The following is a 19,300-nucleotide window of genomic DNA, read 5'->3' as shown; positions in this document are numbered from 1 at the left end:
ATTTATTGTCATCCTCTCAATCATTGTAGGAGGTAAGTGCTCCCATTTTATAGATGAGGAGAATAGGTGGGGGCAGTAATCTAACCAAGGTCACACAATCAGTAACTGGCAGAACTGGGATTTTTAAATGGTGGTGGGTTGTGTCAGGGAGCATTTCTTGTAATTAATGTAAGCTCTTCCCTGGATATAATAGAAGACACAGAAGGATTGTGGGTAAAGCGCAAGTAGGGACATTGATCCTCACCACCCAAGAGCTTTTCCTTCGACTAGTCATGTCCTGAAACTAGGCCAGCATACTTATTCTCCTTTGGCATTCTCCCCCAGATATACTTCTGCAGAGCAGACTAATTTCCATATGGCATAACCACAACAGTGCTATAGGTTCCCTAAAGTACTGAGCCTGAGACCTAGAGCACGCCACTCCAGCCTCTTCTCCATCGTGCAACCCATCTGGAGAACAATGCACGCCTTACTTATTTCAGCTCAGTGTGTAAAGCACATTTTAGGGAGGAAGGGATGGGAGAGGGAGTGCGTGTCAATGTGTGTGTGTTCATTTTTCAAATTAAAGAAGAAAGCATTCTAACTATGTAAACATTACTATTATTCAAACTGTCTGAGCTACTTGAAGCAGCAACATCCCCAAACTTATCAGCATCCGGTACAGGGCCTGACCCTTACTTGACTCAGCAAATCTTTGAGAATGAAATGAAGCCACCAACCATGAATGTGAGCACACCAAGCAACTGGCTATGCTCTTCACTCGCAAGGGAGAACATCTGGATCTGTTACCTTCAGGGGGCGAGATGCACTTTCTCCTCACCGCACTAGGCTTCTCGCTCTCATTGGTACTACATTGGGACGCCACTTGCAGACAGATCTTTTCATTTAGGGGTACTTCCTTTAGACGACGAGTTTCTGGAGCAATTATCTGAGATTAGGAAGGTTAAAAAAAAGTAACTTCTACAGCAAACAAACAAAAAAAGGACACTTAAATCACAAAGTCTTAGCAGACCCAAGTGTATAAGAAAAACAATACATTCCTAGATAGTGTGGGTAAGTGGTTTTGAAAGGGTTATTCTCCTCTTCTGCCATGTCTGTAGACCTGCAATGAGGTCTCAGTCCTAGTTTCGGTTGTCATAACTTAGAAGCGGAGAAGCAAGACACTACTGACATTTAATAGACAGAGGCCAGGAATGATACCTGACACCCTGTAATGAACAGGTTAGCCCACCTTTCTCCTACAATAAATAATACGCCTGCATTAGGCACTAGTACTACCACCTGCCACTGAAAATCTCTAGTATAGATAAAGAGATTCCCACATTTAAGGGTATAGCCATCATAAAATTTACTTAGACGTCTACCATGATAGCTAGCATCAACTCTCTACAAGCAAACTGACAGGAAGCAATTATCAAAATTCCATCAAGACCAGGCTTTAAATGGCCACATAAAACTCCAGTCATTGTGGTGATCTCTAGGGACCAAGGGCCAAAGAGACCCTTTTCATTAAACACCTTTCTGTAGTGTCTGAGCAAGTTTCGACTGTTTTGCTATATGCACTTACACGCTTCATCTGGAACACAGAAAAGGATAAATAAGCTTTGTGAAACCACAGATTCCCAGACATTGCAGAAATCTAAGAGTAAATCACAGAGCTGCTTATTATGACTTAGAGCAACGTTATTAAAGGGCTCTATAGGAAATTAACATTGCCAGACGTGAGAGGAATAATTCAGAATGAAGCGGATTTTAATCAGAGTTCCAAAGAGCACTTCCTGTTTTGCAATAGTTCCTGACTCAAGTTTCCCATAGTATTTCCTTTCATAATTTCCTGGTAGCCATGAAAAGAGGGGAAATGGTCACGTCGCTTAATCTACCACCTCAAGCAACTAGTGTGACATTTTGCATGCCTGCTGCTGGCTGGGCCTGAGGGAAACTCCAGTCACCTCTGAAACAAGGACATGAGGATGCTCTCAGGAAGTCGTCAACAAATCAGTGATGAATATACCAGAGGAAAGATGTATATGGACACCGAATAGTTCTTAACCACAACTAGGACAGAACTCCGAAAAAGTGGGGCCAGTAGGTCAGAAAAAAAAAATAGATCTCTTCAAGTAAAATCCAGGCTCAGAGAAAGGAGGTGTTGACTTGATAGTGTGGACACGGAGAATCCAGAAAAATTATGGTTATCCTCAGCGGGGCCTCCGGCAATTCATAGCCAAGGACATTTTTTTCACAAGGAATTCTTGATTCCTTGCCAAGAAATCTACTTATCGTTTGGCTTCCCATATAAGCTGTCCCTACCGGGAAGAAAAGTACAGTGCTGAGAGAAGTCTTCCTGGAATGCATCATCAGTTATGATTGTCCCCTTAGGAATGAATGCAGCCTGAGGAAGCAAGGTCTCTGACCGCGCCCATGGAGCTCAAGCCCAGCCCTCGAAAGTGAGATAAAGGTGGCAGGAGGACTTCCAATGTAACTCTCACCAACCTCACTCCCTTACTAAGTCCAAGCTGCTGATTGAGCCTGGCCGACTCAAGGATTCTTCCTAATTTTCGCCTGGGAGATGCGGTCACTCTCTGAGGACGCCAAGGGACAATGGATGGGCAAATATCATAAATGAGGGCACAGTCCTTATCTCAAAAGTGGGACACTGGGTTCAATCCCCAGTATCTCAAGTTTCGATGTTTTTTGTTTAAAATAATTTTTCTAGTTTAAAAAGAATTTCTTAGAAATTATAAATTAGGATCATGGGGGAGTGGGGGATCTCAGTTGCCTCATTATCTTTAGATACTGCTTCAGCTAGAAAGCTAAAGAGTTTTATCAGCGCACGCCTTTAATCCCAGCACTCGGAAGGCAGAGGCAGGCGGATCTCTGTGAGTTCGAGGCCAGCCTGGTCTACAAGAGGTAGTTCCAAGACAGGCTCTAAAACTACAGCAAAACCCTGTCTCCAAAAACCAAAAAAAAAAAAAAAGAGTTTTATTATACTCACATTTTTAAGTTAAAAAATGCTTTCAAACAAAGATTTGAATCTTATCTTCTAGGCATATGAATAATAAAACAGATATTTAAAGGTAATGGTTTTGAAGTCTCTTTCTATGGTGGTGCATGCCTGGATTCCCAGCACTTTGGATACAGAGGCTGAGGAATCGGGAGCTCAAGGCTAGCCTCAGCTACATAAGGAGGCAGAAACCAGCCTGAGATACAGAAGACCCTGCCTCAAAAGAAAAGCTCCAATTCCAAGCTATGTAATATTAAATTGCTATGAATAAAATAGGGGCTTAATTAGTAATGATCACCAAGTGAAACATTCTTGCCTGTATCAGACAGGAAACGCACTTCTTCCCAGCAGAATTACTGCACTCTGGTAGCTGCTATGACAGTATGCTCCACCCCTCTGGGAATCCGGCCTTCTAGTAAACCGCATCCAAGCCCAAGGCTGCAGTCCTGGATTTGTCCATCTCCCTGACAATGAACACCCTCTTGGCTCCGTCACACCTTTCCTGGCTAAAGAGTTCTTACCCAGCAGGAAAGGGAGCCAGCCTCAGCTTAGGCCTCTGTGCATGCCTGGACCCAAGAGCCTTTGATTTATTCTTCCAGCGGGACTTCCCTATCTCTCGGTGATGAAAGATAACCTAAAATGCATTGCCAGAGCTGCCTTCTACTTGTCAGATTGGAGACTTAAGGGACCTGGACAAAACAATGGTAGAGGGATACTAGTGATATCAATCTTTGGCTTTTTTATATATATATAAAAACCCTGTCTGCATATCTCTATTGTCTCAATAAGCAAGACTTATTGAGAAGACTAAAAGCAACCTGCAGACTTGATATCATTTAGCAACTTGGAAACACTGGGCTTCTGTGTACAGTACCCGCTGTTCAATAGGTCGAGTGGCTACATACAACCCTATAGATGTACTGAGGTTGCACCCAAAGGACAGGAAGAGAAGCACTGCTCCTGCCACTCATCTGCAGCCTCCCAGTGGCAAACTCAAGTAGGTCTAGACACTAGTGCCTCTTCAAAATTCTGGACAAGGTCAAGCCCGAACACCTCTCTCAGCAGACACAATGCAAGATTATTGAATAGATGTGCCACCAAGAACCTAATCATCCCACCAGGCCATCCAAAATTTATTTAAGTCCACAGCTGATTACTTCTAACAGGCAAGGTGTAATTTTTCCCCTGTTATTTTCCTCAGGCACCAGCAAATGTAAACCCACTGACCACTAACATCGCATCCTTCCATTCCCCGTGGCATTGACTTTTAGACCCAAAGTTCATGCATCTCTACCGGTAGACATGAACGAGGAGATGCTAAATGTGAAAATGCTCTGCGATGGAGGCTCATATCAATACAAGAAGAGCTGGGTGGTGGTGGCGCACGCCTTTAATCCCAGCCTTCGGAAGACAGAGGCAGGCAGAAATCTGTGGGTTCGAGGCCAGCCTGGTCTACGGTGCGAGTTCCAGGACTGGTTCCACAGTTACTGGGAAACCTTGTCTCAAAAAAAAAAAAAAATCAAAAAACAAGTAAGTAAGGAAATAAATAAATAAATAAATTCAAGAAGATAGAGCTACAGACAAGAACATAAGAGCAAACATCAGTAATGGAACTGATTACTTATTGGGTGCCAAATACATATGGCTATCCAGTATTTTCTATCAGGACAATCAATTATATTCAATCATCAAGAATTAGCAAATATTTTCAAATGTTCGATTTTGTTGATGGTTGTTTCTACAAGTCTCCCCAGGGGACATCTAGGAACAACGTAAAGTAACATTGTCATTTTGGAGATGAGAATTTGACTCATTCTTCGCTTTGATCACAGTGTTTGCCCACTGGCGCCTCACCAGTGGCACAGGCTCTAGAACACTTACCTTATCCTGTTTGTCATCGAAATGACTAAGGTACCTGAGAGTACAGTTTGGGTTGGCTCCCTCGGGAGGACTCCACGTCCATACTATTGTGCAGAGGTTTTCAACAGAGACACTCAAATTTGTCACAGGTGGCTGAACTTCTGTTCAAATCAAACATAAGACAAACATAGATCAATGCCAGATCAATTTTAATGGCTCATTTAATCCATTCTCCCACACCCTAGGGCCAAGACCAATAACAAGCTGAATTAACAACATCTAACATTTGCTGAGACAAACAAGGTTACACTTTACACATACTAATGAAAATGTGCACAGACAGTTTTGAAACAGGGACACTGTTGGCGTCATTTGAAAGATGCAGTGACTAGTTGGGTATGGTAGCTCACCTGTGCAACCCCGGCAATTGGGAGCCCAAGGCAAGATGATTGCTCTGAGTTTAAGGTCAGCCTGGGCTACATAGTAAGTTCCAGGCAAACATGAGCTACAGACTCAGACTATAACAAAAAAAGAAAGAAAAAGGAAGGAAGGAAGCAAGGAAGGAAGGAAGGAAGGAAGGAAGGGAGGGAGAAAGGAAAAGAAAAAAAGGAAATCAGGCTGTCAAGGTAACCCAGTGGGTAAAGTCACCTGCACACAAGCCTGGTAACCTCAGGTTCAATCCCCAGGGTCTACACCCTTGAAAATGCCTTCTGACTTCCACAAACGTGCAGTGGCATGCGTGTGCAAGCAAACACATATACCTACATTTTTAAAATTCAAAAGACTAGTAACAGCAAAAGTGACTGCGGCACAAGGAAGCCAGTCACTTTACCTCATACTCCATGATCAGTGACATAGCTGGGATTGCGACCTTGATAATGTGGCTTTAAAGTCACACTCGTTTTTGAGATTGTTTCCACTCAGATTGACCCCAAACGTCCTAGTATAGCTGGCCTCCCACTGCTGATCTACCTCCAGCTCTCCATCGGTATAGAAATAGCAATACAGCAGTGTGGCCTGTATCTTTTCTTTCTTTCTAGGGATAGAAAATAGGGCCTTGAGCATAGGAAGTATCTCTGTCTCTGACCTACATTCCAAAGCCATATACTTAATTAAATATAGCTAATATAAATATAATATATTCCTTCCATAGTATCCACAGAAGGCCTGTTTCAGAAGCCTGTGTGAATAACAAAATTTGCAAAGGCTTCTTGCACGATTTGCATATAGTCCATCAACATCCTTCCATATACTCTAATGGTACATAGATCAACATTGTATTGCATTGTTTGGAAAAATAATGACAAGAAAAACAAACCTATAACATGTTCAGCACAGGTGTAATGTTTTTAGATTTTTCTTTTCTTCTTTTTTTAATCTACATGCAACTTGCCAGCAAACACAGGGCCTATTAGTGAGAAACTATGGACCTTTTGTTGAGATAGAATCTCACTATGTACCCTTGGCTAGCCTGGAACTTGCTATGGCTACATGGACCAGGCTGGTCTTGAACTCACAAATATCTACCTGCTTCTGCTCCCAAAAGCAGGCATAACCATGTCTGGACTATGGACTCTTAAGTACTAGTATCCCCACACTCAGTCCAGCCAGTTTACCCAGCTGTTTTCTGAGTTTACAAACCTCCTTTTCAATTGCACTCTCTTCAGTTGAGCTCAGGAACATGTTCTAGTCCTTGAAGTTTGTTTGTTTGTTTTTATAGCTTTTCCAAAGAAGTACTGAGAGAAATTTAGCACCCCAATTCCCCCTGGGATCTGACACTAAGCAGCTGGAACTGGAGAGGGAAGGAAAAGTAGAGAAACAAAGTGTCTTGAACTTTCCTGAGAACTTCTAAGGCTAGGATTATCAAAGCCCCACACCGGAAGCAGGGCGGGCATGGAGAGGAATTCCCTGCCCTTCTTTACAAGACTTCTGCAAACATTGCAAAACAAAGTTTCCCAAAGCCACTTTAAAAGTCCAGCCAGACATGGTAGACTTACCTGCAATCCTGGCAGTGGGGAAGTGGAGGCAGAAGGGTGATGAGTTAATATTAGCCTGCACTGCATATGGAGACTTCCATGTCAAAAACAAGACCAAGGCCAACAACAACAACAAAAACAACAAGCTAAAGCAAAAATAGTCCTCTAGGAGCTAAGGGTACCACTCAGTGGTAGAGCATTTGCCTATCATTTGCCAAGTTTTAGGTTCTAATCCAGCACTGCAAATAATAATAACTGATGTTATTAAAATGACGGTTCAAGAAACCTAGAGTGTTTTATCTGACTATTAAAAAAAAAAGACTCCATCAGTCCCAAACATCAACCCCATGGACATTATGTAGTTGAGGTTTTCCCAAGAGTCAATTTCATGCGCAGCCAGTAATTGGGCAGCAGTCTACAAAAGCCCTTAAATTTTAACACTCCCTCCCTCCCGACAACTACTGATAAGCTTTTCCCATGGCCCAGTCTGCGGAGAGTCCAGCCCTGAGCATGCCAAGGCCTTTAGAAGCAGGGACTTCCTGGCCCAATGTATTAAACTGAGCTAGTAGCTGGCTGTGGTGAATCATAGAGAGAATTCCAGGTCTCAGAAGACTGGAGCAGAAGGATCACTTTTGAGTTTGAGGTCAGTCTGAGCTGCATGCTAAATTCCATCAATTAGGATTTTTGACACTGCAATCTACTTCAGGACTATCTCTCTCATTCTGCAGTTTCCAGAAACAAAGTTTAGCAGAAATCGTGGATCCCTGGCTTAGCAGGTTCCTGACACTTTAGCTACCCAGTTACCTACCCCCCAAAATTTAAGCCTTATAATAAAACAACAAAACTATTACTTATTTTTACTTCTGTTGGATTCTAAAATTTAAGGTAATTTAAGATGTTTCAACCCCACCCCCCTTTGCCGTTTTTTCTATTTGTTTTTGAGATTGTGTCTCACTCCAGTTCAGGCGCCTTGAACTCACTCTGCAGCCTAGGATGACCTAAAACTCACACCAATTCTCCTACCTCGGCCTCTTATTTATACTTGAAATCAATCAAAACTCTTCCCTAGTTCTAATTTCCCAAATAAGATTCAATTTTCCCATCTGTTTGGAAATGCTATTTAGCCAGATGCAACTGGTTTGCACAGAAGCTACTTGGGGGTTATCAGGCATCTTTCCTTTTCTATTCTTTTTTGATTTTTCCCTGGTGGCTGCTTCATAGCTGCTGAAATTTTTGTACTCCCTATAATTGAAAAACTATACGTGGCTGCTGGTGGGGGGTGTCGCAGTATAGGAAACATCCTACCTAGATAGAAACAGTATACAATCTGATAAACTGTAATCCCAGCACTCAGAAAGCTATGGTAAGAAAACTGCCATGATTTTGAGACCACACTGGGCTATGAAATCCAGGCAAGCCTGGGCTAAGAGCTAGATCCTGTCTACAGCATATGTGCCCCCCCCCCCACAGAAACCATCGTGTTGACAGCATGCTGAATGGCAGAGTCCAGGCATACGAAGCCACAGCCTAACTAGGATCATGCACAGCACCTCAGCACTTGAGGGGCTGAGGGATGGGAATTTTCACAAATCCGAGGCCAGCTTGGATTACAGAATAAATCCTTCTCAGAAAGAAAGAAGGGAAGAAAAGAGGGAGGGAGAGAGAGAAATGAAAAGGAGTGGAAAACATGAGCTAATAAGAAAGAATATTGACAAACATAATAACGGTATTTTCTAATTGAATTATAAAATTAAGAAATATAACAAATTTTGTCATTTTTCCCACGGTAACTGAAATTTAGTTCAATTACCATGTGACGGACCATTGCTTAGTGTTCAATATTATTTTTCTAGGGAAAGAATATCTAGGTCAAACCATTACATCTCCTGGTAAAGTTGCTCTTCATGCTGGCTAATCAGGTAAACCATCTGATTTTATTTTTAATGACTGATTTAAACTTAATAATAAAATCAAGACCCTAACATTAAAGAAAAGGAAAAAAAGAAAAAGAATCTGTTTGATGTGACTATTTAGAGACCCTGGAGGTAACTGAAAGCTTCACACTTTCCAAATAAAGGAAATGACCAGGAAAAGTGCAGTGACTTACAATCATTACAATCAAGTTTAGTGGTAACTGTCCACACAACAATGGTTAGCGAAAGTCGACCCTGGGCAGGAAAACATGACTGTGTCCCAGGGATAGTTGGCATAAAGCTTGTCAGAGTAGGCAAAGAGGTCTCTGCCCTCCAAATATCTGAGACCTGTATTCTGATCACTGGTTGCTACTTCCGACGAAAGAGGCAAAGACAGAAAGGCCAGGACCAAGTTGTTGCATTGACCCTATCACTGCAAGTCCTTCCTCTTCTAGCAGACGTGGCTTTCAGGAAATTCACATTACTGGCACCCTTCTTCTCTTCCTCATTTTCTTCCCTTATTTTTTTCTTTTTGCACATTAAAGAGTCAAGACTTTTAAAAATAACTGCATACGGGAGGAAGATTAAAGAGAAAGCTTCCAAAAGACCTAAGAAAATTGCACATACGAAGCTGCAGTGGTTGGGACAACGTGCACAAGCCCCATGCAAGCTCAAACCAGCCCAAGTCGAAGCATTCAGAGAGTACAGGTGGCCATGGATTCCCATCCCTGGCTGGGGCACTATTGGCGACGGATGCTAGTTTCTGGCACAGGGAAGTCTTTAAGAATGTTGCCCTAGTATGCTGATCACAGTTTAGTGGAAGGCCGCACATCCATGTATGTATGGGCAGCAGCAATTAGACTTGATGGGTGAAAAAAAAAAAAGGACACAAAGCCGGTTAGGGAAGGGCGTGGATCTTGAAGGAGTTGAGGGGGAGAAGTGAATACAATCAAAACTCATAGCACAAAACTCTCAAAGAAACTAATAGAAAGGTGGGGGACAGAAAAACCCCTGAGCCAGGAAATAATCTGCTTTCTGGAATTACTACATCACTTATTCAAATACTCTCTTTTTGATAAAAGCCAATCACAATTCATAAATAGTAAAGTACGGGTATTCTTTTTTTTTTTTTTCTGACATGGCGATGCTGAGGACAGAACCTAGAGCCTTGTATATGCTAGGCAAGTGCTTCATTACTAAGCAACATCCCAGCAAGTACGAGCCAGTCAAAGGAAAAACCATCAGGATAAACTGATCCTGAGAAGGGAGAGCGTGCCAGACAAAGGCTACAAAACAAAATCTCTTAAAGATGCTGAACGAACCAAAGAGAGATAAAAAAAAACAGAAACAGCAGTAACGTAAAAAGAAACTAAAATCAAATTCTTGAGATGTACAATAAAATAACTGAACCACTCATGGTGGTTCTTAGCTGAAATCCCAGTGTTAAGAAGACAGAGGCAGGAGAATGACTAGGAATTTGAGGTAGCCTGGGTTACAGAGTGCGTTCTGGGATCATCAGAGCTACATGAGTGAGGTATCCAAAAACCAAAAATAAATAAAGAAATAAATAAAACCTAAGTAAACAACTGAAATGAGGTATTTAAAAACAGATTGGATCAAGCAAATGAAATAATTGGCAAACTCAAATATAATGCAATGGAAATTCCTGAGTCTAAATGACAGTAAGATCAGGCTAAAGAAACATGGATCTTAGCTAAGCACTTGCGTGTGTTTGACTTGCAGTGTCTATAAAGAACAGGACTTCAGAAAGGACCTAGGATACAGAAGAGTTCTGAAGGTGAAAGCGGATTATAGAACATATGTAATATAAAAGTAAGTTGGGCAGGGGAATAGTGGGGGTGGAAGGCTTAACTAGAGATAGGAGCAAAGAGGGAAGAATTAACAAACACTTGGGATGTATGAAAAAACACTCCTGAAACCCACTGTTTCATAGGCAAGATATACCTATATATATCTTTTTATATACCTATTTTATATATGTTTTTATATGACTTTTTTAAAGGAGGAGGGCTGGCAAGATGGCTCGGCAGGTTAAGGTACTTGTTGTCAAGTCTGACAACCTAAGTTCAAGTCCCAGAATCCACATGGTGGATGGAGAGAACTAATTTTTGCAAGTTGTCTTTTGACCTCCCTCACACGCTGCTTGCCCCCCCTCAATAAATAAATGTAAAAATAACATTTTTAAAAGGAGTCTGAGCAGAGGTACTCCACACAATGCTCCTCCCCAGAAGATGAGGGTTATTAAATTAAATTTCAGTCCCATTTATGGGACACCTTTCTGAGTTATAGGTCAAGGAAGCTTCAGAGACCACCAACCACCCATTAACACAGACTATCACCATTGCTTTTCACTGCCCACTGCAGAAAGATGGTAAGACACAACATATATTGATCACAGCACATAGAGAAATCGAGATGGGAGTAATGGAGATACTTCCTCGGGGATGATAGCCACCTTTCAAAGAGAGCTGTTATGAAAGGTGTTACGTGGGCTGCTGGGGGAGAAAATTCATCAGCTAACTTACACAGCACTGGACTCTGCATGCTATAGTACCAACCTTTCAGACAAGGTGTTCCCACTGGTGCAAAAACAGCATGACCATTTTTGGGGTAACCAACTCTTCTCTGATAGGATTTGAGGTCTGTTTCACAGGAGGGAATTCATACCTAATGTTGTAAAACTTGTCAAAAGCCCATAGCTAGGAAATCATATGCCTTCAGAATAAGGTACCCCTGTTGTTTTGCTAGACAGATTGTAGAACGGCCTTCTAAATACTTATGTTTATAGCTATCAATAGGTCCTGCTCTCAATCTCAGGGGATAAGGGCAAAGGGATGGAAAGAATTTCAAAGATGGAGGATGAGGAGAAAAGCTGTGAAGTTCTTCTAAGTACAGGCATTAAACTCATGAGCTCACTGTAGCCATGGTAACCTGCAGGGAGCAGAGAAAGCCCTAAATATGTGACATTCTGAGTGGCTGTGTGTTGTTGACATGGGCACAGCCATGCCACGGACCCAAGCCTCAGAGAGAAACGGCAAAGCCGTCCCTTTTGGTTCATGTGTAGATGCTGACAATGTGGACAGAAAATGTTTCCCATAGCTTTCTCCTGCCAGATCTTTACGGCCTGAAGCCTGATCCCCTCCGGAGCTCTTCTGCACTATACTGTACTTTACTGCTCCTGCTGAGACAGCTAAACCTGTCTCCTTGATCTAGCTGCATACCATAAACCCTGACTCCTTGCTTATCTCTGTATAATAACTCCACCTCCCTGTTTAAGCTGTATGTAATAACTCTGCCTCCTTCCTCAGCTGTGTGCAGTAACTCCACCTTCCTAGTCAACTCTATATAATAAACAGCTTCTGGGATACTGTGCCTTCTCCATTAGAGGGCCCAGACCACTGATTCCTAGCTTTCTGTCCATGTGTCTGTCTGTCTTTTCTTCATTCCCTCAAAGTCCCAGTCAGGTCTGTCCCTGGGGCTGCACACAAGAATTTACCTGTACAATGTCAAGCCAATCAATATTTTCAACATGGGTGGTGGAGGGGCTCGTGGGGCTCCACCCCTTGGCCACTGATAGCTGCTAGTGGAGGGAGAGCCATTTTTTTGGTGGTATGGCCGTTGGTGGGTTGTTTATGTTTCTGCAGACAACATTAACAGGACTTAGTGGGTCATTTTTTTAAGACGAAAGAAAAAATCAAGAGAACCTCAGGAACCTGTGGAATATCATCATTAGACTAGTGGCTGCATTGGGGAAGGGGCTAGAGGAGAACAGAAAAAGGAAGAAAGAGAAATTTTAGAAATAACGAGGAGCTGGGGAAATGGCTCAGATGGCAAAGCAAGCGTGATTGTAATCCTGACACCGAGGAAGTGGACACAAGCGGCTTTCTGCGCCTCACTGGCCAGCCAACCTAGCCTACTTGGCAAGCTACAGGCAAGTAAGAGACCCACAAAAACAAATGGACAGTACCTGAGGACCAGCTCTCTAAGGCTGAGTAAAGGAGAGGGAGGAGGAACGAGAGGGACAGAGAAGGAAGGGGGGGGGGGAGGCCTGGTGTACACCTGTCCTCCCAGAAGCAGAAGCAGTTAGATCAGGAGTTCAAGGTTCCTCAGTGATGTTCCTCAGTTCAAGTTTCTCAGCTATGTTACATAACAAATTCAAAACCAGCCTGAGCTACACGAGACCTTGTCTGAAAATCAAATACGGGCAAACAAAGAAGTAATAACTGCAAGCTTCCCAAATTTATGAAAGATAGGATTACAAACATCCAAACAGAATCTAACTTCACAATTTACGGGACTTATAAAAAGAAAAGGACAGATCCAAATTTAGAAAAGTCAAGGAAATCATGAAGAAGATTAGCATAGAGATAAATGAAATAAGAAGCAGAAGAGTAAAGTAGTATTAATAAAACAAAGGGCTTTGTTAAGGGCAATAACATTTCTAAATCCTTTTGTCAGTAAAGAAGACTGCACTTACTAAAATCAGAAACGAAAATGGGTATATTACTACTGATCCTAAGACATCAAAAAGAATTTCTTATAGAAAGAAGTATAAACGACTCAATACTAACAAATTTGATGCTTTAGATGAAATGCACAGATTCCTGGAAACACAAAACTTACTGAAACTAAATCACAAAGAAATATATAATCTGAATAGAGCTGTAATCAATAAGGGTATTAAATCAGTATTCAAATTTATCTCCTGACCCCCCAAAAAAAAAATCCAACCTTGATGGCTTTATGGGCAAATTGAACCAAGTGTCTAACAAGCCAATACTATACATTTCCAAACATGTTCAAAGACCTTAAATAGTAAGAATGCTTCCTAATTTTTTTCTATGAGCCCTGTACTACCTGTTCCTAAGTCCTAACAGACAAGTTATCCTCAAGAAAATGCCAACACGGGGCCTTCAGTAACACGCCGAAAGGATTGCACACCATGACCAAGTGGGATTTATTCCTGGAAGGATGACTCAACATACGAAAATTAATCCATATAATATATCACATTAACACAATGAAAGGGGAAAAACACGGCATTATCCCTCTTGATGCAGAACAAAACACCTGACAAAACTCAGCAACTGGAGCTAGGGCGCGTAGCATGCACAGGGCCCTGGGTTCAACGTTCTGCAGGCGTTGCCACCCAAATAAATGCCTTTTCATAACAAAAACATTCAAGTTTGGGCATGGTGTCACATGCCTACAATCTTATCTACTCAGGAGACAGGCGCATGGGGAGTGGATGTTAGAGGCCAGGTTGGGTTACAGAGCAAATGTCAGGCTCGCCTGGACTACTTAGCAAAATGCTGTCTCAAAATTTAAAAAAAAAATTAAATAGGTTGGAAACACGGTCATAGAAAATTTGTCTTACATTTGTGAGGACCTGGGTACAATCCCTAGTTTTGAAAGAAGACATTGCTGAGAAAACATGATTCTTATAAATGGGAAAAATGCATTTCCTAACCTAACGTTGAAGGCCAAGGCTGAAGCAGGTTCAGAGATCCCACCTTAGCACAACATCTAATGCTCAGCTTGTTTCCTGAATTCCGAGAGTTCCCAAGGCCTTGGGTTCAACCCCAAACATAGCAGAGTGCGTATGCTTTTTAAAAGATAACACGTAATCTCTAGATTGTAAGCACATATTAATACATGTGAATTTTGTAGTACGCATTGTAAGGCATATACGTAAATAAGTGGTTACTATACTTGAACTGTCTCTCGGGGCTCTGAGTGACTGGTTTCACCACAGTGGAGAGATTAAGAACATCAGCTGCCGACCCTAGCTCAAATCCTAGCGCTGAAATTACTTAACCTTCCTGTTCCTCCTTAGCTTGCTCATCCATAACGTTAAGGAAGAGAATCATAACCTAGAACAAAGTGTGGCTATAAGTATTAAACAAGTTAAGATAGATAATGTCTCACACCTGCAATCCCAGCACTCAAGACGCTCGGGGAGGAAGGCTGCCAAGAGTTTGGAGTCAAGCTGGAATAAGTAACAAACACCAGGTCAATGGGGGCTATGTAATAAGACTTTGTCTCAAAAAAAAAAAAAAAAAAACAAGCAAAAAACTAGGTGAAGCGCTACACCAGTTCCTGCACAGAGCAAGTATTTAGACCTGCTAAGAAAATCGACAGCTGCATTGGTTTTCTGTAAAAATGGACCTATGGGCTCAGTGGCATAACACAGGCTTCTTCTGCTTTCCTTCAGCATCAACTTCCAACAATTGCTGGGAGATGAACACTGCCTTTAGATGAGGAGGGAAGAACAGGACAAGAAGAAGCTTCTAAGAAGAAGCTTTTTTAGCTAAACCCCAAGTATGTCTGCTTATTGTTTATCCTCACATTCTGTGTGAATTAGTGGGTAATATGACCACTAATCATTTTACTCTAAGGTGCTTCATTTGACTGATTGCTTTTGCTTTCTCTTTTCCAATCTCAGGAGTTGGCAGAGGCATGTAGATTTCGGGAAAAGTGAAGGAAATCGTAAGAGTCATACGTGAGTCATCTGCCTTTTTTCTTCACATGTAGTCATCAACTCCTGCCCCCCCCCCTTTGGTACGTCTTTGATAATCATCCCCAGCTCTCCTAAACCCAACAAGGAGGAAAGACACCACTAAGCCATGATCTTCATTAGGAGGAGCTGTGCATCTTTCTAATAGAGACTGCTGTCTGCCACCTTCCATTCCACTGAGCTCCACGCGCCAAGGGCTCCCTCTACCCAGACGAGTCTCCTTGCTTGCTTTTCTTCAGACCGTGCCCTGATCAGGATGCTTACGAGCAAATCAAGCTTCTTTGCACAGATTGACTTTGCCACTCTTTCTTCTGACCACACAAGGCTCTTGACCAGCCACTTCCTCATCGCTGCTCCTGTTTAACTTCCACTACACACTTTCTCCAATCAAATCCCACCTTTTCTGAGGTCTAGCTCAAGTTTTTTTTCCTATTCTGTGAAACTGCCAGCCTTCAGTTTCCTCTCTTCTGAATACCTATTATTTGGACTACATGGTCTAACCATTATGAAGCCAGTCTCCAATATACGATTAGTCTGCCTCTCCTTTCACGGATGCCAACTAGTGCCTATACTGGTACCCTGGGAGGTGGCTAACTAGCTCTTCTGCATGCCCAGGACTCCCTCTTACTTCTTTTGAAAGAGGTACTGAATACAGTAATAGTGGTTAAAGGCATAGCCTCTGGAATCAAGTTGCTAGGGTTGGAAGCCTAGCTCCTCGACTTTATTTAGTTAAGACTTTCAGCCTCAGTGTGCCTCGACTTCCTTGTATACAAAAGGGAACCAATATTAACACCTGAAGTTTAGTCTGCTTGTAAAGGTTAAATGATATAGAAGTGAAACACTTAAAATTGGGGAAGGTGGTACACATCTATAGTCTGAGCAAGGAGGAGGCCGAAACAGGAGGATTTCAGGGAGTTCATTCAAGGGTAGCCTGGGCTGCAGAGCAAAACTCCAATTATGTGTCAAACTACAAGCCAGTCTCCAATATACTATTTTGTTTTGTTTTGTTTTTTAAGACAGGGTTTCTCTGTACTTTGGAGCCTGTCCTGGAACTAACTCTTGTAGACCAGGTTGGCATCGAACTCACAGAAATCCACCTGCCTCTCCTCCCGAGTGCTGGGATTAAAGGCGTGCGCCACCACCACCTGGCAATATACTATTCTTACTGTACTGACTAGTCTGTATATACTTTCATGGATCCCAACTAGTCTTATACTGGTACCCTGAAAGGTACCTACCTAGCTCTTCTGCATGCCAGGAGTTTAAGACTAGTTGTTATTACACCATACCACAATGTGGGCTATCAAGATAAACAGACTGAACTAAACTAGTAAGTAAACTTGTAACCCCCTGCCCTGCCTTGTTTCTCTCCATAGTACTTTAGAAGTATTGGACATACTATATTTTCCTCAACACAAAGAAACACACAGCTTCTGCCAATAATGTAAACTAGCTTCATAGGACAGAGACGTGTCAAATACAACTTGAAACTAAACGAAGTAAAGTCCTTAGAAAACTGCTGGGCAGACAGTAGACAGGGAAATGCTAGCTGTTATTAAGCAATGCCACAGCTTAGCTGCTGTGCTAAAGAGACTGAACTCAACTAGTAAGCTAATCGTTTTTTAAATATTCAGCAGGATCAAACCGAAAGGAGCACTTAAGATGAATGGAGTTCTCAACACCCAAACACAGACGTTACAATTAAAACAGTTCTTTAAAACACACACAGCTCAGTCTGTTCATTTCACCCACAAGAAAACCATCACCCACAGAGGGGAATAATGACAAATCCTGAGTCTCACAGCCAGTCCATGTCAGAGTCATACAAACGTCAACCTCTGAGTAACTAGAGATAGCAAACGCTTTTTACGCCATCCCACAAATGCAGTTCTTTCGGCATTTCTAAAAGGGAGAGAAGTTTCTGTAGTCTAAGGTTCCAACAAATGACGGTGAAAAAAAAAAGCCCAGAAGTTGAGGGTTGACAGTCTTGTCTAAAGAGCCAGCTGTTGTTTCAGGTGTGTGTGTGGGGGGGGGGGGGGAAGAAACCTGGAGGAGGAGTTGTGCTGGAATGACACTGTGAAAACCAGGACACTCGAGAGATAGGTGACCTTAGGTAAGTCTGTGGTCTTCAGCTTTCCTATATACCTACAGAGACTTGGTGTCCCCAACTGAAGTAGCGATGTTTCAGACAGATTATTCTGTGTACCCTAAGATCCTAAGTCAACCTTCCAGAGCCTGGCTCAGCATAAAAGAAACAAGGCCAACATTCGAATAATTATCAAGGGCTGGAGGTGTGACTCAGCCCCAGAGCCAGCATGAAGCCCTCAGGTACCCTCTCCAGGAACCCAGGAAAAAAGGGTAATTACTGTCCAACAGACTTACGTGTACCTCAGGTCTCACTCAAATGCCATTTTTTTCAGGAAAGTCTTTCTGCTGTGTGCCATTTACAACGCTAACCCTCTACCCTGTCTTGTTTCTCTCCATAGTACATTAGTGGTATATTTTACTCAATACACAGAAACACACAGTCTCTGCCAATGGTGTAACTAGCTTCAGAGCTCAGGGTCTTGATCCGTTCTGCTCACTGTGACAGCCTCAGCCCCTAGAAATACCGCCCTTCACAGACACAACATATATTGTGTAGATCGCGCATTTGTTTCCTAATTACCATTTCAGCTTTCGTTTCAAAGCACAACACACTCAGTAAACATTCGCTAAGCAAATTGGTTTTCGTGTGTGTGTGTGTGTGTGTGTGTGTGTGTGTGTGTGTGTATGTGAGAATAAAATCTATTCTAAAAGGCCCAGATCTCTAGACTTGCCAGGCCCAGTCTATGAGGAAATCACTCACCTTCGATTTTCACGACAACTCTGCCAAGTTCATTAGTTAAAAGTTGCTTACAAGCACAAGGGCAATGGAGCGACTTCAGAAGCAATGTACAACTTTTTTTTTTATATAAATTTGAGATTTTTCCCCCATGATATACAGTTTGTTAAAGATGGGAGGCATCGGATGCCGGTCAGGTCTTCTCAAAGGATTTCTTAACGCCAGAGGAGGTTCTTGACCCTTGTGCCCTTTTACTACTAAGTCTAAGATCTATTTTCAGAGGCTCCCTTTAACTTCCACCGCCAAATCCACACTTCCAAACTAAGCATCTGAGAGGCTCCGGGCAAGGAGCCCTGGGAAGTTCCCAGCTCACCAGGACTTGGTCGCCACCCCTGGATCACTCATCCCTTCACAGGCAAGGCCACTAGTATGGGGTCATTTCAAGCAAAAATTAGAATCCCTTTAGTCCCCTTCCTCCAGACTTCCTTCTTGGCTCTTCCCTAGAGCGCAAGGGAAGTGAGAGGGTAGTCAGTCCGGCTTCCCCACCACCTCGCCTGGGAAATCCCCAGCACCGGAGTTCCCCCCAAATCCAGTAGGATCCGGGAGCCCCAACCCTGGGGGAGAAGGCTGACGGCCAGTACAGCGTCCAAGCAACGACCACTTCAGCGCGCACCCAGGCCACGACGATCAAGCCCCCTCCGCCCCAGGCTCCCTGCCCACCGGTCCACGTCCCTACCCGCCACGTCCCCCAACCCGGGGCCACACTCACCTGTGGCCGCGGCTCCTGGGCTCACTGCGGCGTACAGCAGCAGCGCCCACAGCCCACACAGCCGCGCTGGCCGCGCCATGCAGCCCCTCGGCTCGGCTCGGAGCGCGGCCGGGCTGAAGCCGCCGCAGTCTCCGCCTCCTTGCTTCTCGCTCCCACTTCCCGGCCGCGGCGCCCTGGAGGCCAGAGCAGGCGTAGTCGGGAAGGGCCGCCCCGCCCACGGCCGCAGGTAACCCGAGCGCGCGGGGGCGCCAGGGCTCGGGCAGCCGACGGGGCGGGGCACGAGGCTCCCTGGCTCCCACCGAGTGACACCTGGCCTCCCTCCGCGCCACCACCTGTCACAGCTACAGAAACGTCCTGTTTAGGACCCAAGGTGACTTCCTCTGAAGCTTTGTGGCAAGGCTCCAGTCACTGCCTCTCCC

At 43.4% G+C, this 19,300-nt stretch overlaps 1 protein-coding gene across 1 annotated transcript in view; it reads right to left on the bottom strand.

Annotated features, from left to right (window-relative positions):
* The window catches only part of Il13ra1 (interleukin 13 receptor subunit alpha 1), a 62,378-nt gene extending 43,177 nt beyond the window's left edge, over positions 1-19,201 (bottom strand). Inside the window, exons 1-3 of the mRNA XM_041642914.1 lie at positions 18,882-19,201; positions 4,883-5,022; positions 790-928 (exon numbers count right to left, since the gene is read on the bottom strand). Of these exons, the coding sequence (XP_041498848.1) occupies positions 790-928; positions 4,883-5,022; positions 18,882-18,960 (358 nt within the window). The 5' untranslated portion in view covers positions 18,961-19,201. The remainder of the gene's footprint in view (positions 1-789; positions 929-4,882; positions 5,023-18,881) is intronic.
* Positions 19,202-19,300: the final 99 nt, after the last annotated feature.

This window comes from Microtus oregoni, unplaced genomic scaffold (genome assembly GCF_018167655.1).
Source record: "Microtus oregoni isolate MIOR12 unplaced genomic scaffold, Mior012 000080F_ref0000499, whole genome shotgun sequence".
In the NCBI taxonomy this organism is placed as follows: domain Eukaryota; kingdom Metazoa; phylum Chordata; class Mammalia; order Rodentia; family Cricetidae; genus Microtus; species Microtus oregoni.
The sequence above is the reverse complement of the archived record's forward strand: the minus strand, read 5'-3'. Positions and strand labels throughout refer to the sequence as shown.